Genomic DNA, 25,614 nt, shown 5'->3' with positions numbered 1-25,614 from the left:
CACTTCCCATTGAGAATTCTTGGCTACTTCTTATATAAAGAAAACACAAAACAAAACAACAGCAAGAACACCCAACAAATTTATCCTGTACAGGAGAAGGAACAAAAGCAATGCATAATTACATATTATATCATTTGGCAGTAAAAGTGGAAAAAATTCTCAAGAAACATTTCTATAAATTATCATTCCACATTAAAAGAAATAACTATACCTCATGCCAATTTATGTTCAAAAGTCATTGAAAAAGACTAGTTACTTTCTATTTTGTCTTCCCTTTTGTTTTACTATTGTTTTCCATTTTCCCCTTATCTCCACTGTCCTGAAATTTACATTGTAGTTCCTTTAAACTTACATGATTTTTACTAAGTGCAGCTTAAATTACGGCACATTCCTAAAAGCTTTCCTGAATAGGAATGGATTAAAGGACACAGAAGCACTCTGCAGAATCACAAGGACTTCAAAGTTAAACCCAAACCTTCTGCTGCCTATCTAGGCCCTCTGATCTAACATCCTTTGTGGATGAACATCGACGTGCAAGATTTCTTCTTCTATTTCTTTTTTAAAAATACTTCCATATTCTTTTGCAGATAGGACAGAAATGACGAGGAGCAAATCACTGTAATTGATTGTACTATAATATGGAACTATGGAACACTTTTTTCTGTGGTCTCAGGACGGATAAACTCCATTCCTCATGGTATGTCTGTGTATAAAGCAAGGCTTTGTGGAGTTTGTGCTACCTAATGTTTATGTTCACCTTTCTAGGTGACTCTGTGCTGGCTGCTGTAACTAATCTCAGAGGGGCAGTTTTGGCTCAGGAAATGGTAAGATAAAGTCTGTTGGATGATGAGAGGAATTGCTGGATCCTCTTGAGCAACCTCTGGCAAGTTCACGAAAATCCCTGCAGAAAATGAGACTACTTTCTCCACTCAAGACTAATGAAAAAACACAAAGCAGACACAATTGCCATCTCCTCCAGAGATAGGCAGGCTGCTACAGGGAGCTGGAATAAGTGTTGTGTGGTCTTCTGGTCTATTCATCACTGATGTCAAAAGCCTGACATTTATAACAAGGATCAAACACCTCCCTCTACAATCTTTTACTCAGATAGGATTGCAGGGAAAAACATGGGGTAGAGGAAGGAGAGGAATTTAATGAGGGAAACGCAGAAGGAGTCTTTTGTCTCTAATCGTGGATACTAGAAGAGATACAGCTCTTTTTGTTTCCATTTTAAAGATACAGCCTTAGGCATGTTGTACTAAAATTAGGTTATTTTTGGTTCGGTGAACTATGATTCACTGCAAATTTTTGCAGATGACAGACAGAAACAATTGTTGCTTTAAATCCACACTTTTTTTTTTTTTTTTTTAAATGGATGTAATTTATTTTATTGCTTTAGGGGAGCTCTCCATTTTAGAATCATTTAAAAGAAAACACTAATACCAAAACTATCAATTCATGCAATTTTCATGAGAATTTGGATTCTTTTGAAAGGATTCAATGAAATAAAGTACATGACGTAAAACCCATAAATTCTTCTTTGATGTTGACTAAAGCTTTTATAAATAATGTAAGACATTTCAGTTTTGTTTGTATTTTTCCACCAAATAAACAGTGCAGTTCCGAATGGACTGAAGAGTGGAAACCATGGATTTATCAATTTTCAGAAAGCCATTGTTCTCTTTAATTAACTGTCAGATACCCTCTGATGAGTTGCAAAGACTAGCTTTGAGCTAATTTTACATGTGGTACTCATATTGAATATATATAAACACACAGTTACATAAAGCTTCTGCAGGTGTAAGCTGTAATTCAGCAAATTATTCAAAGAACAGACCTATTGTACTCACTTGAGCATCTTCAATTAGCACTAACAGGCTGAAATAATTTGCAAAGTCAAAGTGCAGGCAGTTGGGTCCCTTTGCAAAATAACATTGAAATACATGGCCAAGTCTGCCCTCAAAAATAGGTAATTACTAATCACACTTTTTCCTTAACTGGTGTCCAGAAGTGAATAGCAGAATCAAAGATTAACAGACAATACATGTCTTAATAAAGAGCTTTATACAATGTAGAAAAAGTTTGACTTACTTGAGTGTGGTGAGCTCTGTAAGGGATGGCTGGGTGGCCTTGAGATAGCTCTCTCTCCGTGCAGCAATCTTTGGGGATGGTTTGGGGCTGGTTTCTGAGTCTTCACTATCATCATCCCCCATGGCTTTGATGTAGCTGCCACTACGCATCCGCCGGCAGGGAATCTCATCATCTTTGCCTCGTGGAGTGTATCCAGACCATTCATCTTGAGGAACCTGCAGTTATAAACCCAATACTCTTATTAGTATACTTCTCTATGATGCAGTTTCACAGCAAGATTTAATCATGCTAAGATGCCATAGAGCCATTATGAAGATTCACATGGGCAGTGGCACATCTTCAGTCCCATTTAACAGAGGAATGCCATTTATGGTGGAGGATCCCTGCTTTTCTTTGGCAACTACCATTTTCATTCAAAGGATTTACAAACTAGAACAGGGTATTCTTGACAAGGCACAAAAAGATGAAATATGAATACAAATTGCAGTCTTTTCAAACGTGAATCCAAACACACCAGACTGATTTTTGGTTCAAGACATACTTCAAGTCACTGTGTCTCAAGGATCAAAAAATTAGGTTTGCAACTGTGAATTTATAATACTATTAATTCTATAGCATAATTAGATTAACCAGACCCTCATCAGTGTGTACAGATCCTCTTTTTGAATTACGTTAGTCTGAATATCTGAGTCATACAACTCTCTATTATTTTATTTTTCTTATTTTCAGTATTCCTCTTGATCTGAAGTCTTGCCCTGCTAAACACACTTGCATGTCTAACTTTTTCCTCTGAGGACTCAAGATTTAATCCTAAAAATGTAACCTAGTTTATATCTTTATCAACATGTTCACTTATGATTCTGTGTTCTGTTTCAGGACTCAGACTTCTCAACTACTCCTACTTTTATTTAACTAGTTTTTTCCTTGTATCTTTTTTAAACCAAAAAGACCTTCCCCTCCCCCCTCAAGTATCATTTAGTTAAATATTCTGGAAACACTACTTACATGATGTATTTACATTCTTATATTTCAGTATTATGCACAGTTTTGTTACTTGTTTTTTTCTTTTTCTTCCTTCTATTGATTTCTTTCCTCTCTTCTCTCTCACCTCCTCCCCCTTCCACTCCACCCTTCAACATATTTCCATGGTCTTCAAGAGTATATGTTGCATAAAGCAGTCAAATTTTTCTTCTTGAACAAATGTATACAGAATTCTATATTCATGGGAAACAATTGAATAAATACACTTAAGAGCACTTAAAATATCCTTCTAGTAATGGGACGATTCTGAAGACTCTAAAGTCTACAAACTGAGAGCACAAAGTATTTTGAAAACACACTGGAGGTTTGAATATGCAGCCCTGATAAATTTCCTTTTCAATAAAAAGGCATTTGCAGTGTTTTCCTTCTATGATTTTTGAGTTTACGTCTAGACCTCAGATCTGGAAAGCTGATGGTGCCCTTATTCTATGTGCACATCCAAGAATGTACAGTACTTGGTAGTGGGTTTGATTTTTGACATACAAGAGTGTGGAACATTTTGCACACCTCCTCTAGCACTGATTCTTGCATTGGTTCTAGGCCTACAGCATCAGCAAACAAAGGAAATTCAAACTACGTTTGAACAGCCCCCATATACACCTAGAAGCCTATGGCTCCTGCTTGTCAGCCTTGGCTTTTCAAGTCACTCATACAATTAATGTGTTAACAGAGAAAAACCAAGCTTTGCTGACATTTTGATGAAATGATTGGCCTTCAGTTAGGACTTGAAATCCAATTGCTTTTCAGGAAGGTATTTCATAGCCAAGTAAGAGCACAATAGGGAATCCATGACTTCTCAGAGGACATGTACTTTTATCTGTTTAATGTTTTATTCATTATACTTTAGTAAAAAAAATTGTGCTGTTTCTTATTAAAAGAAGTTTATGATTCAGCCTTTAATGCAGCAAATAAAATGTGTTAGTATGACATTAGGGTTGGTATCCTTAACTGGGCAAAAGCCAGAAGAAATAAAGTTACAGTGCTCACACCCATAAATCAGGCAGGTAAACACTTGTAGTTGTATTACATTATAGACAGACAAATAAATTTAGTGCTGTAGTTTATAGCTGCAGTACTGATGAGATATAGCTTCTGTGGGCACAATAACTCTGAAATTCCTAAGTTCTGTTATCAATAATCCCATAGAAAAGTACATTACTTTTAATCCCAAAGCTTCTCAAAAGGATTTAGATACAACAGGCTACGTTTTGAAATCTATTTGGAATGAATTTGCCACAAAAATTTACACACGCACACACTGCAGATAGATATAAGTGCCCTGTGATGAGCTTTAAAGCCCCTAGCAGCACAAATTGTATGAGATGATCAGGAGGAAGTCTCCAGTTTGAGCTCTGCTAGCTCCGGGAAGTAGGGCAGCTTATAAATAACAGCACAGTATCATTTCAGTAGCTCTTCTGCCTTTTAAGCACTCTAGCTAGAGAAAAAAGCCTGTGTGTCTAAAGAGAGAGCAGAGGCAAAGCAGTCTCAGATAGAGTCACAAACACACAGTCTGTTTTGTATACTAAATGTTACTTGCACGTGCAAGAAAAAAGAAAAAGATTATACAAATGCAACCCAACTTTCATTGCCATCTGATGGTTTTAAGGGTAAATCCTGTATCGGTGAAAAAATATGGCTATAACTAGGAAAAGGACCCGAAGTTATAGAACAGCCTAAAATATCAACCCAGATATGCTTCTAATTTCAGTTTTTACATTGAGGAAGTCAGAGCATTGGCACAAACTACCTTACTTGCCTAGGGAAAGGCGCAGCTAAACACAGTAATGGAAATTTGATTCCAAAGGTGGGGGGAATGAGGGGCCTGCTATGTCAGTTAAACAGTTCACCCAGTGTTACTGCAAATATGAGGATATTTAAGGTTCGGCATTTCTTGTTTGTTTTCTTTTTCTACTGATAAGGTTTCAGTATTTAAAGGAATACTAGGGAAATAAATGTGGACCCAACTCCTTTTATTTCAGTTTCATGAGAGTTGGAAACCCTTATTTCAGAAGACAGAGTAGGAGGAAACTGCAAGCCACAGGGTAAATGTATGGGAGCACTTGCAAGGAAAAGAAATGCAAGTTTTAGAAGTAATTGATCTTTGTCTTGACTGTTAACAGTCACAGTGCTTTGTATGAAAGGATCTTAAAGCGCTATCTGTGTATTTCTTGCCAGGTCAAGCAACCCTTAAAGCTCAGCATTTCTCATAGCTTTTTTTCTCTGTTTAGAAATTAGAGACATAAAATAATACCAATGTTTTTATATTTCTGTGTCTACAAATACCAGTACAGACAAATTGGGCAATACTTGCTAAAAGAACTGACCTGATTTTCAGAGCTGCTTTCTTTGGTGGCAATATTAATGGCTGTAACAGCTTACAGTAGGCAATGCAATTTACTGTCAACAGTAAACCACTTGCATTGTGGGAAAGAAGAAAAACATAAAACCCTCTTTAAAATACTAATTAAGAAAATATAATTGATCAAATTATTTCCTGCATTCAGTTTCTATATGTATGGTACTAAACATACTGTAGCCCGTTTCCTTCTGCTGAGCTAGAAAAACACTGGGGGAATTACCTATATCAGCCTTCAACTCCTTTTCATTTTTTCACTCAGGAGATCTGCAGAGATCTTCCCACAGGTTCTTACTTTGTTTGAATGGCCACTGTTATATCTTGCAAGGTCACACACTATGCTGCATGCAAGTGCATATGCATGGCAGCAGCTTCCACAGAGGATTAATGGCATTAAGATTGACACACCTGAGATAGAGCTGTTTCATGCTTTTAAGAAAATTGTGTTATCCAATTACCTTGGCAATCTCATTTTTTTCAATACCAGAATATCAAGCAGAAACATCACTTGTATGATTGTTTCTACTCTTATGAGAAAGGGGGAAGAACTAAACTCAGATCTAACAATGAACATCATTGTTTTTTATTAAAATAAAACTATTAGCATTCACACTACTGAAGTAAAAAAGATCCTGGAAATGCTTCATTCTGGTCTTTAAGATCATATACAGTTATTTCTTTACAATCTAATAATCAAGAGTGTGCTTTAATTATACAAAAAAGTCCAGTGAAACATAAAATCAACATTACTTGAAATACACACAAAATATACAGCAGTAGCCACCTGGCAATCTACTTAAAATTGTGACTTCAGTTCTCCAACAGGCACTTAGAAATAAATTGGTTGTTACAAATAAGAAAACTGAGTTTGACTATATACCCTTTTGATTCAGTGACAGATAAGTTTTGTAGACAGAAGAGAATATGCAGATAACATGCTGCCACCAGCCAGTATCTTACCTGGATTTAGCCTCATTTAGTGTATTGGTTATCTATCCTGCTGTTTAACTGAATTTATGGTCCTTTGAAACAGGTCTCACTTCATCATTAGCCAGACTAGACTGAAAAAGGACCTCTTTCCCAGCTGAAATCACTGACCAATTCCTTTAAGCTTTTTATTTTGTATTTTATATTTTAATTTCCCTAATAGCTAATCCAAGTCCCTGAATAAAGAAACTAAGCAAATAGGTATACCAGTCCCACAGTTTTCAGACATTCATTGCAGAAGCTCAGACTTGGTGGTATGTGAAATAAAACTAGCATGTAAGGACAAAGATAAAGAAAACATCATATTCAAGCTCTAAAAGTAAGAATTAGAATATCTAGTTCCCCTTTTTTTTTTCTTCTTTTTTTTTCTTTTTTTTTTCTTTTTTATTTATTTTTATTTTTTATTTTTTTATTTCCCCAGAATTGTTATTAGCTTACCTTATTGCATGAAGTAGCAAACAGAATGTCTCTATAGCAAATTAAGTTCATTATTGATTTGTAGTTTGATTTGGTTTGTTGCAGCTGAAAGCATTAAGGCTTCTCCCTGAGCTTTGCCAAAGCAATGGGGATGACTACAGAAGTAAACACAAGGACTGGGAGTGGCTAACCATCACTCACAGCAGTAGACTTGTAACTTTAGCTTTCTATTAGTATGCAAATACTTAATGAAATGAAATCACACGACTAAAGAACAATGCTTAATGACTGCTCACTGCAGATTTTCAGCCTCATGCAATTTGGTTTCCTTAGATGCTATTATGCTTCTTCTGTGCCTTGTTATGGAAGTTTCAATTGCCATCTTCCTCTTACTAAGCCTATTCCTAGCACTCGTAAATATTGAATTAATCAGCCCAATAAAGGAAAGCAGCATTTCACTCTATCAATGTGCATGCATTAAAAATAACTGAAGTACACAAAATGTAAAACAAGTCTTGCAAGCCTTAAAGAACAATATGTATTTAGCAAGTTTCAAGACTTTTCCAAAAGGAAGACAGTGAGCTTGCTTCCATTTAGGGTAAATTTAATATTTTCAGTATCTGTACCAACTCCTGATTCAGTTTGTATGATTTCAGCAGTAGAGTTCTATTATAAATTCATTTAATTTAGTTTTATATGAAGAATATTAATGGTCTGTCTTCAATAGAACATTACTTCCTCAGTCTTGAGTGCCACAATTTGCATCAGACCTGAATGAGTTCTGTGAAGAACTGCAGTCTCAGTTCCTTTAATGTTAATTTGAAAAGACAGTATGAATCCTCATAGTAAAGCTTCTCCAATTGTTTTTACTGTCTATAATTTTCATTCAACAAAAGCTTTCTTTATTACTAGCTCAGTAATCTGATTCACAGCCTGTCATATGATAAGAAATGTGTCACCTGCACAAAACAACCACAACTGGACTCCAAAATTAATTTTCTCCTCCTGTTTTACATGTAAAAATCCAATCAGCAGTAAAGAGAGCCACTTGGACATGCTGACTACAGACAAGGACTTTCCAAGTTTGCCTCCCTCAAACATATTCCGCAGAAAGAATGCCAAACGACAGCTATAGACTCTATTATCTAAGGGAAAATGAAACTCATACAGACTTGAGTTTAGGTTCTGAATTAAAGCTACTTCAGTGATACTTGTGTTTCATCTTTCTCAAAACCCCTGAAGCTTTCCATTGCAGCTTCCAGCTGCCCTTTCAGGGCAGTTGGCTGTAATGAGATAATGCTCCTCTCACAAGGACAGCAGGAACCTGAAGAATGACTGTTAACATTAATTCCAGTCCTTCAAGGGACACTTTCTGCAGCTAGAATGGAGACATGTTCTTTCACCTTCTTTGGGATGAATCACCTCTCTTTCCAATTGCTTCAGCACCTGCATACACTGACTAGCTTGCATAAAAAATCACGTTAAATAAGATGCCATTTTACCTTTCTTCTGCAACACATGATTACAAGCCCACTATCACCTGGCAAGAAATTGGTTCATGGATGGGAGAACATGTTGCTCAATCTGAATCCTTGGAAGAGAAACAGATGTGATAGTGAGAGTATTTTGAGAGAAAAAGCCCTGCTGCTGTTTCTGTTGTTTGACTAGAACTGGATCATCTCCAATGCTTTGCTAATGTTATGCTCTCACAGGCAACGACTGTAAGTAATGCAGTTAACCTATCATCACCAGCTGACTACTAGCTTCTCTCTCAAGTTAGTATACAGTGGCCAGACTTCACTGAAACTTCCAGTGTTTTCTTTTGGATTACTGCAATGAAGTAGGGGTAAGAATGAAGAAGGGTAAGAAGCTGTTGAGTTCTAGGAAAATTTTACTGGTTTCAGGTCTTAATAGTACATCTTCTCAGTAACACCAAATTGTCACCTCTGCTCTGCAACACCAACTCAGTGGATACTGAATCAAGGTCATGGTCTTAACTCACATCTGCTGGGAAGTTGGTAGAGTCCAAGATATCTAGAAGATTTCCCCTCAAAAAAATCATCAACAAGTTGAGGTTATACCATCAAAGCAAAATTAGAGAGAAACTTATTTGCATGAAATACTCAGCAACAATTTAAAGACTATCTCTGGATGCCCTGAACTATCAAAGCTCTTACACCGCCTTATATGCACTGCATAGTGCTTAGCCTTTTGTAAGACAAATGCGTATCTCTCAGAAGTCATTGTGATAGGACAAGGGGAAATGGCTTCCAACTAAAAGAGGGAAGATTTAGATGGATACATGGAAGAAGTCTTTTACAATAAAGGTACGGGAACAGGTTTCCCAGACAGGTGGTGGATACCATGTCCCAGAAGTCACACCAGGTAGGGCTGGACGGAGCTCTGATTAAGCTATCTAGCTGTGGGTGTCCCTGTTCATTGTAGGGGAGCTGGACTGGATGGCCTTTGAGGGTCCCTTCCAATTCAAACAATTCTATGATTCTATGGTTTTCAGTCATATAATCACTTTGCCCTCCACCCAAACAAGACAGTCATTGCATAAACCCAGGGTATGTGCATGAAAGTAGATACAATGTACAAGAGATTCCAGATAATGTTGTTTAATTCAATGCTAGATAGAAGCTTAGCTGTACAACAGATACAGTGGAGGAGTCTTTGCTGAGCAGAAGAGAAACCAATGCCAGCTGCCCAAACCTCAAACCATTCTCCTGACATAGTGGCACTCCCCACTCAAGATCTGTGCTACAAATTTCACTCTTGAAAGGAAGAAACAAACAAAATCAACAACTAGATGCAGAAGAAATATTCCTTATTATTTCACACTGACTAAGGAAGGCATGTCACCACTCAGTGCTTTTTTTCCCAGCCACTCTGCAAGTCTCTGCAGGAAATGTTAGGAATTTTGAATTTAGACAGAGATTGAAATGATCCTGTTTAATTGACTGGATTTGTCTTGAAGGTTTTTGTAAACATTTTAATTTTCTATCTCTTTTTTTTTTTCTTTTTTTTTTTTTTTCCTCCAAGTAAAACTAATGAAAACAATCAGATTAGAACACTCCAGATATTTTGTACTACAGGAAGGAGTCAAATCTATGACTGAATCAAATCTTATCCATGTTTATACCATGAGGAACTGAAATAGATAACAAGTGCTCACTTAACTGAATCCGTAGTTTTCACAAATATTTTTTATAATAACAGTATATATAGCATAGTTTCACCCAAGTATGCTGATAAATCCTCTATACTGTATGCCAGCAATACAAAAAAGGGACAGAATTATTTTCTTCGGTGAATGAGCTATGAGAACATAAGGACGCTAGCAGGATGAACTGAGAATCATTCTTCAAGTTAATCTGGAAAAAATTAACATTAGTGCCAGTATGTTCAATATAAAGAAGTTACAGAATGAGGATAAAACCAAGGGATAGAAAATGACAACCTAAGAAACACAGGCAGATAAAATCACAGCTAAGTGTGATGTACTGACATTGCGCTCTCTTACTACTTAGATGGCCTCCATTACTGCATTACTCAGAAGCCAAAGGTCAGTTTAGATTTTAATTAACTGAATGAGAACACAGCAGTATTTAAAGTGAAATATATAGCAATATCATTCTCTCCATTCTTTCAACTGACAATTTTTTGGAAAGGTAAATTAATGCACTGTAAGGATGAAGAGGATGGCTGTACTGAAACATTCTCCTTACTTTTTCTATCAGTATAGTAAAGGTATCTTAGTAACATTTGCAGGTAGGCTAAATATCCAATATGTAGATTTACTGGAATTACTTTTTATTAATATATTTGTTAAAAAATAAGAAATTTTTCCCCTTTATTTATAACCTCCACATGCCCCCAAATTCCATAACTATTCATTCCTTTTACTAACCATCCCTTTTGCACTTTTCAAAGGGAAACAAATTAGCTTTGTAGGAATAATAAATTTCTTTTTTTCAGTTTTAATGTAGCTACTTAGTAGTTTGTTTAAAAATCACAGGCATTTAACAATTTCTATATGTTTATTATTCCTTAACCTGGTATGTGCCATAGACTATGTTGTAACATGTGGCATTTTATTATTTCAAAATCGCTCGTTTAAAATCTTTCACTAGATTTACTGGAAAAAAAAATTATATAAGTTGAATAAAATCATTTGAAACATGCACCTGTTATACTTTTTAAATCCAACTGGTAAATTGCAGGAGGAATCCTAGACCATTTATTTTTAATTCATAACAGATTAAGAGAGAAAAGCACAGGTCTTCAGATGCATGGAAAATGGAAGATCAACATTAGTGGACATTAAAACAAAGCTTTCATATGTATGCAAGGCTAAACTGAAAAATTAATTTGAATATGATAGTGGTGACAGAAACACAGACAACATAAATGAAGCAGAAGTAGAGAACAGATGAAAATGCAGATAGACTTTCACAGATAACAGATCTAATGAACTTCTGTGTCTCAAGGACGAACACTTTGCAATTTAAAAATGCCACACAAACAAATACTGTGACAGATCCTGATCCTTATTAGCGTCCTGATTTAGGATGAGGTCATACCGCATATTTGGTGACCCATGGACACAGAAAGAGACTCAGTACTAACACTGTCTCCTAAGAAATGATGAAAGTGCATTTTCTATATAGAAAGCAAGTCACTTTAACTATTTGAGTTTCTTAACACTACAGGACATCCTGCATATTATCATCAACCTTCTCATAGGAAATTGAGCACTGTACCAACCGGAATCGTCCGCCACCAGATCCAGTCTTTGAAAAACCAGGAAATGCTTATCACATCCAGAAAGTTGGCTTACAGTTTTTATAGTATTTCCCATAGTCTCCCACCATAGGATTTTGATGCAAATGCAGAGCTCAGATGATGGCACAGTCGTCCCCACCTACCACACTTCAGCTTTCAGGAGTAACCGTCCTTCCTTAGCCCTGAATATCTGACACAACTACTTCAGTCTCATCAAATTGGGTCAACAGAAAACATATGACTGACTCACATTGGAGGGAAAGTGGAATAATGCAAAAAATATCATCCTTTGAATTCTCCTCCATCTCTTAACAAATGGACCAAGGACTGAGGGAACGGCAATTACAGGGCATACTGAATAGCAAAATTATCATTACAAACTATGCCATGTATTCGATACTCAATTAGCTTCAATAATTATGAATTTATAGTGAAACAAAAGTGTCAAAAATATCTAGTAGTGTATTTAAACTCTATTGTTTGCAGAAAAATATGACTGCTTATATTTCATATTTTGCTTAAATCTTAATTATTAAAAATGATAAGCTACTAGAAAAGTGGAAGGTGTCCACTGCTTCATATATTATTATCTCAAGTCAGGGAAACAATTTTGAATAATAACTAAGAGAAAAGAAAAACAGTTCCTTCTCACCTTCCTTCAAATCAATCCAACCTGTATCAAATAACACTTTTCCTGAAGTAAAAAGCTGCTCAGTAAAGGATCTCATCTTTCTATTGCACAGCTCCTCATTCTTGAAAGGAGAAATAGAGAGAAGAGGGAAAAAGTATTCCAAGACTTAAACTTCACTGAAAGGAAAAGTTTGTGTGACCATCTTTAAACCATCCCATGAGCCAATAACCATTTCTGAGATCCCACAGGCACAGACTGGAGCCAAGCCTCCTTGGTGGCTCCCCCCCCCCCTCAAATTCAGAGGCTGGACACTGCACTTCAGCAGCAAGCTTGCAGCAGAGCCTGCTGGGGTAAGGGAAGGCTGCGATGCGGGAGGACGCTGCATATGGTCCAAATTCCAAGTTATGAGAAATAAGCCCATCTGTAACATGAGCAACTGCCAGCTCCTTTCACAGAATGGCTTTGTGGAAAATATCACACTAAGTGAGATAATTGTTATTTCCATGTCTTTACACTGAGAATTCATCCAGATACTTTTGTGCTAAAAACTGTTTCAGGCAGAAATGAACTTGAGTTTATCTGTGACTTCTGACATAGTCAAAACTACAGGGGTTAAGTTTTTTTGTTTTGTTTTGTTTTACTATGAGTTTGAGAAAGCATAATTCCTTCAGTGAATCCAGATGCTGTCACAAGAACAGTTTGCATGGACGGAATAGTTGCCTTCTTTCAAGGATCAGAGATTATGTCCTGGGCAATAAACGATGGCTTAAATTACACGAGTTGATAAGAGCATCTATTTAACATCTAATGAGTTAAATAAAGCAACAAAGAGGCTTTGTTTAATTAAAATCATTATCGGAGTTGTCCAGTACCAACATGAATTTGCAGCTAAGTAGCTTTTATCTCATTTAGTGCATTCCTAATTGTTCTAACAACACAGGATGTCAGTCCTTTGGTATGATGATTAGAAGGTCATCACGAAAATAATGGATACTCAGAATGCTTCTACATTCCATCGACAGAGGGACACTCTACCATTGTTAATATATATTTACATTACAGGACAGCCAAAAGGCCTCAGTAATATTATTCTGACCTCCATTGTGATGGGCACTGGGGAAACACAAAAGGATCCAGAGTCCCAGAGGGCTTGCAGTGTAAAAAAGATGAGTGATGCAGTGAAGAGAAAAGCAATGGGATGAACTCAACAATACAGACCGAGCTGTTTACTGTCTATTTCAATTCATTATTTGTTTAAGCTGCCAAGGGAGAAGAATGATCCCAATCTACTCCTTTAAAACTACCATGTATGTTTGAATATTTCCAATGTTAATCAAAATCTGAGTAAGATTTTTTTTTTTCTCTGTAACTGTTTCAATTCAGTTATACTTCCCTGACCTTTTTAAAACAAGCACAGAATTGGAAAAAATGAAATGAAATGAAATGAAATGAAATGAAATGAAATGAAATGAAATGAAATGAAATGAAATGGAAAACGAGAACAAAAGTATGAGTGAGAACATAATCAGAATAAGAATCAAAGTGAGAATTTAGTTATTCTAATTTCTGCTCTTGACAACTGTTGGACATCTATTTCATTCAGACAAAGATAATATCATCTAATTCCACTTCAGGAGTCTATTCCCATCAGTTAAACATTGTCTGAAAGTCCCTATGGAGGTGTTCGTTTAAAGCCAATGCTGGCACAGTTTTTTGCTCTTTTCTTGCCATCTGGTCGTATACTGAGTTGTCAGCTATTTTATCAAAACCGGAGAGGAAGATCAAAGGAGTAAACAAAAACATCAATAAAAGAAATCTCAAGGTCTGAAGTAATCACAACAATCAAGTGTTAAGACAACAATTTCTTCTTCCTTACAGAATTCAGACAAAAGAAACTTAATGCAGCAAACCTCAAAAGGTTGCAGCCTTAGGCTATTCTGAAACCTCTGTCCCTCCTCAGTCCATACATACAGCTGTAAACAAACTGAGTGCTTATATTACCCCGTTGTCCCACACTCTGATCCCCCAGAGATTAACAGAAAATACACTGATCCTCTTCTTTACATTTAAAGCTTAGAATCCCAGAAGCTGGCATTTAGAATTATTTTGCATGCCATTCATTAATACTTTTTAAGATAATTTTTAAAAATGTGGATGCTTCAGTCCTACGCTTTCTATGCATACTTACTTAAACAACAGAATGTGGAAGCTGACATTAAAGCTCCCATACAAGAAAACTCGTTACAGTTTCTATACAAATAGACAACAGTCCTACTACAGTAAAATGAAACCAAATTGGATTAGCAAACCTCTTTTTTCCTCATAGTCTTCTCTCTTCTCTCTGCAACGTTGCTCCATCGTACACACACACTTAGATGTGCCATAAGTGCTCTGTTTAAAGTGCATAAAAGCTATCCACAGCTCTTCTAAGAATGAAACTGTTTTAATATTTTCTGATCCATGTTCCTGCCACAAACATTCACCGGCAGTATGATAGCTCCAAGAGCAGACATCTGATTCTTGACATTTAAAGATACAATACTGGTGAAAAATAGTGACGCTGTATTAACTGCAAACAGCTTGTGAGGGAGTAGGTGATGTACTCCTAAAATGTATAATCAGAGCAAGCAATAATTTCAACCTTTTGCTTTTATATTTTTGACTCAAAGCCATGGAAAAGAGGGAGAGCCAGATAAACAAATCTGGACATTTTGCAATAAGTATTTCATGAGAATTTATATTCAGTGGCAAAAAGGAACACAGTTTTTTTCCTGCTGCAGAAAGTATTAAGGTACCTCAGAGTTCCTCAAAAGGGTCTCAAAAGCTTTCATAATAAAACAAGCAGTAAGTGGAGACAAATCCTGAAATTACAGAAATCAAAGAATTTGTATCCTGGTAACATTCAGTTAATTGACACTGTAATGCTAACTACAAGCGCTACAAGATCACATTCTCTATGCCCCTACTGTGACTGCTTTATAAATGCAAAAAGTACACAAAATGGTCTTATTTTTCCCACATGAAAAAAATTAAGCCTGTACCAACACAAACTGTTTTTTTGAAATACTGAATGCTGACAAAAATAAAATAAAATAAAAAGGAAAAAGAAAATAGATTTATTTTCAGCTGCATTACCCCTTATTTGGTGATCAGATACCCCTAAGGAAAGATGAAATATCAGACCTAACATCCATCCCCCACAAACACCTGTGACATGGCAGAGTACAGTTAACAGTAATCAGCTCTCTACACTGTACCTGGAGGTACTGACATGACCGTTCCTGTTGACACGTCTCTGCCTTCACCACTGTCTGGTCCATGTTAACTGATGCTTTCTGGTAAACTTCACGGGCTCTGCTCACAGTTAATGTAGAGGACCAAGAGCTTTTCTTCATTAACTGGGAGTCCAAATTCACAGGCAGGTTAGCACAGGTAGAGCATTTGACATCATTATTGCTTCTGGATGACTTCACAGTATGTTCACTAATAGTGTTATAGGCTTCCATGAAATACTGGGAAGAAGAACGATCAGGGCATCTTCCCATGGTCATTACCCCACTGGGACCATGATAAATGCAAACATCATTGTCCAAGTTGTCATCTGAACTCCACCATCCTGATGCATTGGATCTTGGCTTACCTTCTGATCGCCTTTCTTTACTCTTGCTGCGCTTCCCATACCTCATTGTTTGTGACTCCTCTGGGCTCGCTTTACTCCCATTGACGCTACCCTTGGATGGTCCTTCCAGTGAATGTGACTTGGTAAAGAGCTTTTGGACAGAATGAACCAGGTGCCGGATCCTCCCTGGGCTGTCACTACGGTGCTCCAAGGCAGTCCTCTTGTACTGCAGAGTATGGTAGCCATCCCGATTCAGAGGCAGCTGCCGCTCAAACTGGTCCAAAAGATTGGCAGGAATACGATTAGTCTTGTTGGCAGTTCCATGGGGAACCAGAGCACACTCATCCTTGAGTTCATGGTGGGAGTTGTAGTGTCTCCGAGGGAACGTGCTGCTGGCAATCTGATCATTGTAGGGCACCATGCACTCTGCCTGAAAAGAGTTCCTTTGAGTGTAATACGGGTGGTCTGCAGGATGGGGGTCTACCGGGTTTAACAAATATGGCTTCCTGTCTGAGTGATGTGGCAGGCTGTCACACGGAGGGTCACAGGTAACCCCATGATGATGACTACGGCTGCTAGATAAACCCTTCATTGTTGATGTAATGCAGGTCCCAAAGTCATCTAATATGTATGGCTATGCAGCAGGCAGACCTCAGGGAAAGGCCTAGAAGAATGAAATACAACAGAAGCCATGAAATACTCAAGCTATGAGAGTAAACAGCACATGTACTTTTAGCCTTCATTGTTTTTAGTTATGAAAATAATTGGAATAAACATTCTCTGATTCTTTTTATCACTTTATTTTTTTTTCCCCATGCCAATAGTGATATGGGATACCTAAGTAACATATAAGCAAAATGTTCTTATTTCACCAGCTAGAAAACAGATGCGAGAACCTTTTCTGATATGAAACTTACCGTTGCTCACAAATCCACAGCAAGTTAAGTGTCACTGTCTATACTCTCAAACCTCAGTCCTGAAAGCATTCATGGACAAGAACCTCCTAGGAGGCCCTAATTGCTCATCCGATTGTTTTCATGACCAAATAAATGCATTAATAGAGATCATCTCCTTAATGGAGTGTTTTGTGTTTACTCTGGGCTAAATACAGAGCATGGTACAACTGCTGGGAAATATTCTTCTGGCTCCAGTGCATATCTATTTAGGAGCAGTTTTACTTTATGTCCACGTTGCCTGTCTGTGCTGTAAATATTTACAGACAATACCAACATTGCAATATCTTTTCAAATTAGTTGTAAAATAGTTACACATTTCACTACCCAACAAAATGAAGCCAAACTATCTGTTTACTTTTGGGTTAATTTGTTTTATCTCCTATTTACTTACTCATATTTGTAAAAAGACAATCCTACTCTTGCAGTGCAAGGCTTGAAGTGTATTTTCCATAATTTTTTCGGAGTACTAAGCGGTATTTAAATACCACTACACTCTCTACCATCAGGAGAATTAGTATAGACATGTGTACATTGCTTTAATAGTCTAACGGATTTCAATGTTGAATATCCACTATCAGCTCTTTGTCCCTGAAGTGAGTCACAGTGTTACAGACTATTGATTACAAGGTGAAAATGCAAATCTTCATCACAAGTGATATAATAACCACACAGTTTGAAGTCAGATGGCCTCATTTCAGCTCAAAGACTAGCAAAAGTCTGTACACCATTGCTACTGAAATCTCTGAGATATTAATATATAAATTACTGGGTTTCAGATGTGGCAAAACATTCTCATGGTGCCATCTAAGCTCCTCAAGGGCTGATGGGAGACTTTAGAGGATGCCTTATTATACTGCACACAACTGGAATGTGAGTCACTCAACTGCTTAATTCCCTTCCAGTATGGCTAATCAAGTCATACATCCAGAAATGTCGCTCTTAAGATCTTTCCTTAAGTATGGATAGACAACATAGCAAACACCTTTCCACCATGTCCCTCCAATGTTCTTTCAGAGAAAGTTCATTATTTAACAGATTATATACATTGTACCTACTGGCAAACTGCCATCTATTAAGTTTTCTAAAATAGCTTAAGTTGGTATCAGTCTGAAAAAGCATATTCTGCATTTAATCAGAACATATTTTTAACGTTCTCCTGAAACTGTAGTGAGCTTTTTCAACTCTTCAAAGCTAGAGAGGATGCCCTTCATTTCACTCTCCCTCACTGTATTCCTGCAATGCAGAAAATTCTCATTCTCAGGAGATCCTGAATTCCAAATCCAGCTTTTAAAGTACCACAAAAAGGCACTTCAAATACTCCAAATGGATAAGTTCACTGGCTTACTTGAAGAGCACTGTGGTCTAAGGCTCTTTTAAAAGAGCAAAAATAATTTATGCAGAGAGCTGACCTTGTCAATTTGACTGTAGTGACAATGTCAGTTCTAAAGAACATTTTATATCCTAACCAAGTTCCTTAAAAATGTAATCTATTAGACTGTGTAATGCAGAATATCCAAAGGGATGTAGTAGCAGATCCAATACTTAAACCGTTAAAAATGTGAATTGACCAAGAATATCCCATCAAAAAACAAAACAAAACAAAAAAAACCCCAAAAAACAAAAAACCCCCAAACACATCAAATAAAGACCAAATAGAAATCCACCAGTTTTAGGTCTCTATGAATAGATATCTATATTTCATACTTGGAAGATTATGAAAATAAAGCATTAGTCAGTTAATTTTTATTTTAATCCATTAACAATCATGCATTGGTCATCAAGATGATTAATCCTGATTATCATATGGTTGACAATAGAAAAGTGTGCCATACAAGAAGTGCAGTAAAGTGAAACATCCCCAGAACTACTGATACATACATACATATATATATATATATATTTTGTACTGTGGAAAACGAGTGTATGTAGACAAGGAACTGAAAGGATCAATAATTTACAGAATATTGAAGTCATGACAGCTACAGGGGATGTAATAGAATAACTAAGAATATGTAATCCTAATACATTATTGAAGCAGAATGGTTGGGTTGAGGAAACACAAAGGGCAATCTGATTTATGGGCAGGGGCAGAATAATTTGGCACATCCAGAAGGTAAAGATGAGTTTTAAAAGTATGAGTATGGTTTGACTGATGAGAGTAGCAATGTCACCAGCTGCATTTTGGATGGACTGGCAATATGTATTGGGCAAGAATTCTGAAAAACTGAAAATACTTATGAAAAATGGCATTTGTCTGTTACAGAAAGAGATGGGCTTTCCATAAATTGTGGAGGAAGATATAACAAGCTTGGCTAAGAAGTGCTGTATGAGCTTGGCTAAGAAGTGCTGTATGAGCTTGGATGGCATGTAGGATGGTGGAAAAGTTTAAGAGGAAAGATAAAATTCAGTTATGCACTCATTTTGAGTCTCAGCTGTCAATGAAGTGCTAGAGAAATATGCAAAAAAAAAAAAAAAAAAAAAAAAAAGATGATATGGTCTGCCCAAAAGGAATCTGAGGAACAGATAGGGAAAAACAGAGAAGGTATGCTTAGAAAGCAAAAGATCACAAAGTTACAACAAAAAGGGCGACAAAGCTTTTCAGGAATAGCAGATTGAAAAATGAAGGAATAAAAGGGAAGTTACCTGAGCCACAGAGTAATGGACAAACCTAATCAAAAAAGAAATGGGAGCCAACAACCTGTGTAAGAAGGGGTGATGGTACAGTTTCTAAAAAGTGGGAGAAATTGCAATTCAGAGTAAAAACTATTTATTCCCAACTCTTAGAGATAGACAGTGTGCATTATAAGAGCTTTTCTGCTGTAATTGCAGTGAAAACATTTACTGAGGGACAGACTATGAATTTTTTTATCATGTGCAATTGTGATTAAAGACCGTGAGAACTAGCTATTTCTTGTCCAAACTAGGAACATCAAGTTACTCATGAACCAAGACAGGATAACTGATGAACATATTGCATATTAATAAACAATGAAATAGCAATTTTAAGACAGCAAACCAGAAACACCTGATGGTGCAGAATAAGGGACAAAAATTTATGCAGAACTGTAAGGTTGAAGAATGCTTATTATTTTCAGCAATCATATTACATTTGCTTCTGTTTGCTTGAGGATGCCTCAGGTAAGAAGTACACAAATATATTCATCCTTGCTGCTAATACAGCGTCCCTAATGAAGAATAATTAATTGGAATAACTTAGTGGCTAGACTCCAATGTAATTAAAAGGAAAATGCATGCAAAATAACAAAAGCTGAATGCACAAATTACACAAACTTCAACAAATTTTATTTAATTAACTACACGGTATTCCAAATTTATTCAGAAAACATGTCTTCTTGGAGATATATGTACTCTCTTTTGGAAATATGTGAAAAAGGGGAATGGTTTTAAACTGAGATGGGGAGGTTTAGGTTAGAGATTAGGAGGAAGTTTTTCACACAGAAGGTGGTGACACACTGGAACAGGTTGCCAAAGCAGGTTGTGGATGCCCCATCCCTGGAGGCATTCAAGGCCAGGCTGGATGTGGCTCTGGGCAGCCTGGTCTGGTGGTTGGAGACCCTGTACATAGGAGGGGGGGTGAAACCAGATGATCACTGTGGTTCTTTTCAACCCAGGCCATTCTATGATTCTGTGAATTGCAGTGATACATAAGTCAGCGTACGTAGCTTTGTAGCTTAATTAGAAAACTTGCACATTACATATAGTAATATCTGGAAAGTGAGCAATTACTTTACGTGCAACATGCTGATAGAAATGCCCTAATGTCATTAGGATAACAGCACCTTAACCTCTGCCTGTTCAGAAACTAAGGAGATTTTTATTCAGTGAACTCATTTCTTTTGAGATACTATTCAGTGAGTTAGATGGAGGTTCTGAATCCTCATCTTTGTACCAGGTCCAGAAAGTGAAGGGCTGATACACAGTAGAAAGGCACTCAGCATACAATGTCCTGCATGTACAGCTCTGAGTTGAGGAATGCATTGAATCACACATATAAATTGAAATACACATTTAGACCTTTGACTCAGATCACAGCAGACTCTCCAAAAAAAAAAAATAAAAATGCTGGGTTACTGTTTGAAGTAGGAGGATGTAAAATACCCTTTTTAGTAATACTATTTGTTGTAATGCTCCCATTTCATGTGTTACAGCAAACAAAGAGAGATTCTCATTTCCGTATTGAACAGCAAAGTTTCTCAGCAGTTGGTTACTTATTTTCTTGCATGCTATGGGACGTTTGAGGGAAATTCCTTTCCTGCCTTCTCAGAGTGCCACAAACACCAGGAACATATGCTTATGCTGAGCAGCAGTCTTCCACATGCTCCTCACTTTGCAGCAAATCACTTTATTCCAAAGGTCTCAATATTTTGCAGCCATTCTGTGTGACTTTTCTGTTATATTGCATCACAATAATGAAAATCTAGATACCAATAAAAAGGAAACATCTTCTAAAATGCATCCACACACATTTTATTAAAGGTGTTCAGAAGAAAATGAGATCTCCCATTATTTTCCTAATCCACTTTGGCAAGTAATATGAAAGATACTGTGCCTTGGGTAAAACTCTCAAGAGAATGTCTGCATTTTGCTTCCATGTCAACAGTCATACCAGGCAACCAGTACTTAATATAATTTAATTTTGAACAGGAGAAGGGCAATCATTGAGAGAAATGTTTTGAGCAGAAATATAAATATTCTGACTTTATGGGCACATCAGGAAGTGGGAGTAAAAAGGTAACTAAATTCTAGCTAAGCTCTGAGAAGTTCCATTAGAAAGGCATGCACACACAAGAAATATCCTCTTTCCCCCAAGCTTGATTTAATGAAAACATATTATTCTATTTTATTTTCCTGTCTGTATCCAAACACCCTTTTGCTTGCATATACTTGTGGTGAAAAGATTCACAGTTACGTTTCATTATTCTTGTTATCCATGTGCTTTCGGTGAACAGTGGTGGTGGTCAATAACAGGGTTTTACTTGCCTTGAAGGTCTGGGCTTGGGTTTCTTTTCTGCATCTCTGTGGCTAATAGCAAGTTGATTATTCATTAGGAGTGTCACAAGAGCTGTAGTCACCAAAGGAACCTAGCATGTAATTAATCTCTGAGTCAAGTCTAAATACATCACATTGCTGAAATTCTTGCAGACCTTATGTCAGTATCATTTTGGCACACCGTTTTTGTTTGTTTGTTTTGCTTTTTTTTTTTCCTCTTTTAATTTTTTTTTTTTTTTTTCTCTTTTTAGTTCTCTAAGAATTATGACCAGCAATAGACAGGACTGCATATGCAAATCTTGACTCTACAGATAGAAATACTTAACTATGATCATCTGCACTTTCACTCTCTTCATTCGTGCACACAATTATTAGTTTGCTTCTTAGAAATTCTGTTATGCTCCAGTGCGTACTGATATAGTGTATAATTAGACTGCTCATGCATTTTCTGCATTACAGGACACAGAGTCAATTTGACACAGAAAGGTACAGCACATCAGTTGGAGAACTTGTGGAGAGTTCCACTGTAAATTCAAAACAATCGATATTTTTCTTCTCTCAGAAAGAAAATAATCAGAAGGTTGACTGTATGACATGCACATAAGAGAATATATTAAACCAAATCATTCAGTAAGTGGTATACAGGCAGCATTGAAGAGTATACCTCAAATACATTTAGATGTTACATTTTAACTTTCTTATTCTGTAGGATGATAAAATGTATGACCTTAACCTCTATGGAGATTTCAGGTGCATTAGATCTCTGTAAGACTGTCACTTATGAATGCTAAAGGCTCAGTTTTACTGGTTAGAATGGAATACTCAGCAGATGAAACCTATATTCAGTGCATGCAATCTCTAGTATTTTCTTGTGAAGATCAAGAAATGTCATACTCTGCAATTTGGCCACCTTGCTCTAAAAAAAGCATCTGATCCTCATGGCAAGGATGGTAAGGTAACCAAGTTAAGGAACTACTATAGAATCTAGTGTCTATTTACCAGAGATCTAATGGAAGCTGCCAGTCTTGCAGCAATACACAGTATTCAACAGCACAGCTCACTAACACATTTTCCACAACATAATTAACTGGTGTGCAAGCCAGTAGCATGGCACATTTGCAATAGAAATCACAGCTAAATTATTGCCAGAGCTTTCTGTGTTGGTGGTTTTCATGATCTTAGAGCTTTTTTGCTTATATATTGAAAAGAGAATATTCACTGACAAGCCAGACAGAACACTTTTTTTTAGTCCTATGCACTACAGTCCAGTCCACATACACCCAACCAGAAGACCCACATCTATGGCAGCAGGGATACTATGGTTGTCTGGCTTTGCTTGTCTTGAGTAGCAAGGCACATGACTCAATGTTTCTAAACTTTTTATTTCTTACTATTTAGAAACCAAGCTAAATAGTATGCTAAAATATTTATTTCCCCTCAGAAAAGTACCCAACTCATTTTAATTTAATGAAACATTTTATAAGACACATTCTACAGCTCCAGACTTACTCATATAACTTGATCTCATTTAATAGAAATAAAAATTGATTTCCTTCAAAAATACTTTTCCAAGTATGTTGTGCTCTTGTAAGAGCAAGAAAAAGCGAATTCCACAAAACCATAGAAGCATTAGTCTCTATGCTTGTAGATGGCCTCCCATCTTGGTTTTCAATTCGTAGCTCAGTTTGAATTGCGTCACCCCTGAAAAATTGTTGCCAGTTCCAGAAATAATAAACACAGTGTAATAAATTTCCAAGTGTCATCACGGAGAAACTTCATGGAAGCTTTACAGAAAAAGACTGATGGTAAGATTTGCAACATAATTACACTATAGAGCATATTGAGTTTCACGGCTGGACAGTCAATGTTACCCCCACTAGCCAACCAGAAAGAAAAAAAAAAGTAAAGCCTCAGTAAAAATAACTGCTGTTGTGACTACCAGTAAGAATGATCAGTAAGAACTTTCTGTAAAAGCTACTTCATAGCCATATTGTTATTATGGAACTTGACAGTATCAAGAAACATCACTAGTATGATTACATATTGTAGGCACCTTCCAGGTCTTCCCAGATCAAGAATTCTCACCATCACATTTTGATTCTTGCCAGCTGCATTCTCTACTCAGGTTTCTGTAATGATGGAGTAGGAAGAGAGATGAATTATCACTAAGAACATCCTGCTCACACCCAAGGTGAATGAACTCCTATGTGGTAGAAAACATATGGAATAAACAGGAGACCTCTCTGAAGGTATGAGATATATCAGCTCAGAAAGTGAGGCAGAAAGCTCATTGGGTTGGAAGAAAACATTCATGCTTATATTAAAACCCAGTCTTTCTTATTTAACTTGTTACTTCCAACTCAGTTTAGAAGAAAAAAAAGAAACATTGATGCAGTTTGGTATGGAATATGAAACCTCTGACTTAAAGGCAGAGTATAACAGGACCATAACAAGAACATCCTGAGTCTAGAGTTTAAAAAAAAAAAACAAAACACAGGTAAAACTAACCCAACTACCTCATATATTCATTAGCATATAAATACTAGAGAAGATCTATAACTACATTTAACTATCTTTGATGTCTGTAGTAAGTAGCAAGTAGTCTGTGTTTGTTGCTATATATTAGATGGAATGCACATTATTTGTTTTCATAGTAAAGCTACAAAGTTGAGTTAGATTTGCAAGGCTTCTTATGCCACTCTGTCAAATCAACTTGTCTCCATTCACCTCTATGGAAATCTAAAGTAATAAGAAATAGAAAAACTTCTTTTCAGAGGGAGATATTTGTCAGAGATATTTTCCACGTAAACTTAATTACAACAGAATTTGGTGAGAAATGTTTGTGAGCTGCAGCGAACTGTGAAAGAAATTTACCCTTATTAAAAAAAAAATCTCTGAAAAAAAAACAAACAACCACTAATTCTAAAAAACTACTGAAGATTACCGATTAAGAATTCACAGAGCATCATGTCACACAAAAATTAAGTGCAGAAGAGAAAGTCTGTGGGGATAGTACTCTTTCTTAAGTGTGGCACTGATCACTTGACTTGCTCCTATAGAATTTCTGTCCTCTAGCAGAGGGCAAGACATCTCAACATCTTAATTCAATTCAGCTGAATCTACAGAATCACTAGCTACATCTAATTAATAAGCCAACAACAGCAACAACATAAAAGATTTTACAACAGTCTTGGAACATCTGATTTGTTTTTCCATGCACATAGTTCTGATTAAAAACATAAAAATAATAAAAAAATAAATCAATAGAGCTACTACATCTTTTTTTCCTGTCATGATTTTACATGTGTAATTTGTTTCCACTGTGCTCATGCCTACTAAGCAGATTTTTAAAAGCGATTTTTTGGGGGAAATAGATTCAATAATTTGAATGTATCTAGCAGAAAAAAAAATAAAGATCAAACAACATTTCTGCAAAATTTCTTCTGAACCGGTATATTGAGGTGTATAGACAAATTCCACCTGAGAAGAATTATGGTAGGGGTTATTCAATTAAGAATCAGAAAATAATTCCATTAATATGCAGGTAAAATCAAAATGAAGCTTAATTTCTGAACACAGAATACTTGTAATGAAGCCCTGTAAACATCCTGAAAATGATTCATAGAAATAACTTTTTCAGAACAATGAACATACCTTAAACATTTCAGAAATTGCATTAAGAATAACTTTTAAATCAGAAAGAAGCAGAAAAATCATT

General features: G+C 36.4%; 1 protein-coding gene across 10 annotated transcripts in view; it reads right to left on the bottom strand.

Annotated features, from left to right (window-relative positions):
* Positions 1–25,614, bottom strand: part of DLGAP1 (DLG associated protein 1) — a 368,200-nt gene that overhangs the window by 117,372 nt on the left and 225,214 nt on the right. For 8 of the 10 annotated variants that reach the window (XM_032442677.1, XM_015855350.2, XM_015855349.2 and 5 more), the window contains 2 exons: positions 15,569–16,594; positions 2,092–2,306 (listed from right to left, as the gene is read on the bottom strand). In XM_032442677.1, coding sequence (XP_032298568.1) covers positions 2,092–2,306; positions 15,569–16,522 — 1,169 coding nt within the window. In that variant the 5' untranslated portion in view covers positions 16,523–16,594. Of the gene's footprint in view, positions 1–2,091; positions 2,307–6,913; positions 7,023–14,620; positions 14,845–15,568; positions 16,595–25,614 lie in introns of those variants that run through there. The other 2 variants (XM_015855356.2, XM_032442679.1) reach the window with 2 other exon arrangements.

Source organism: Coturnix japonica, chromosome 2 (genome assembly GCF_001577835.2).
Source record: "Coturnix japonica isolate 7356 chromosome 2, Coturnix japonica 2.1, whole genome shotgun sequence".
NCBI lineage: Eukaryota > Metazoa > Chordata > Aves > Galliformes > Phasianidae > Coturnix > Coturnix japonica.
The sequence above is the reverse complement of the archived record's forward strand: the minus strand, read 5'-3'. Positions and strand labels throughout refer to the sequence as shown.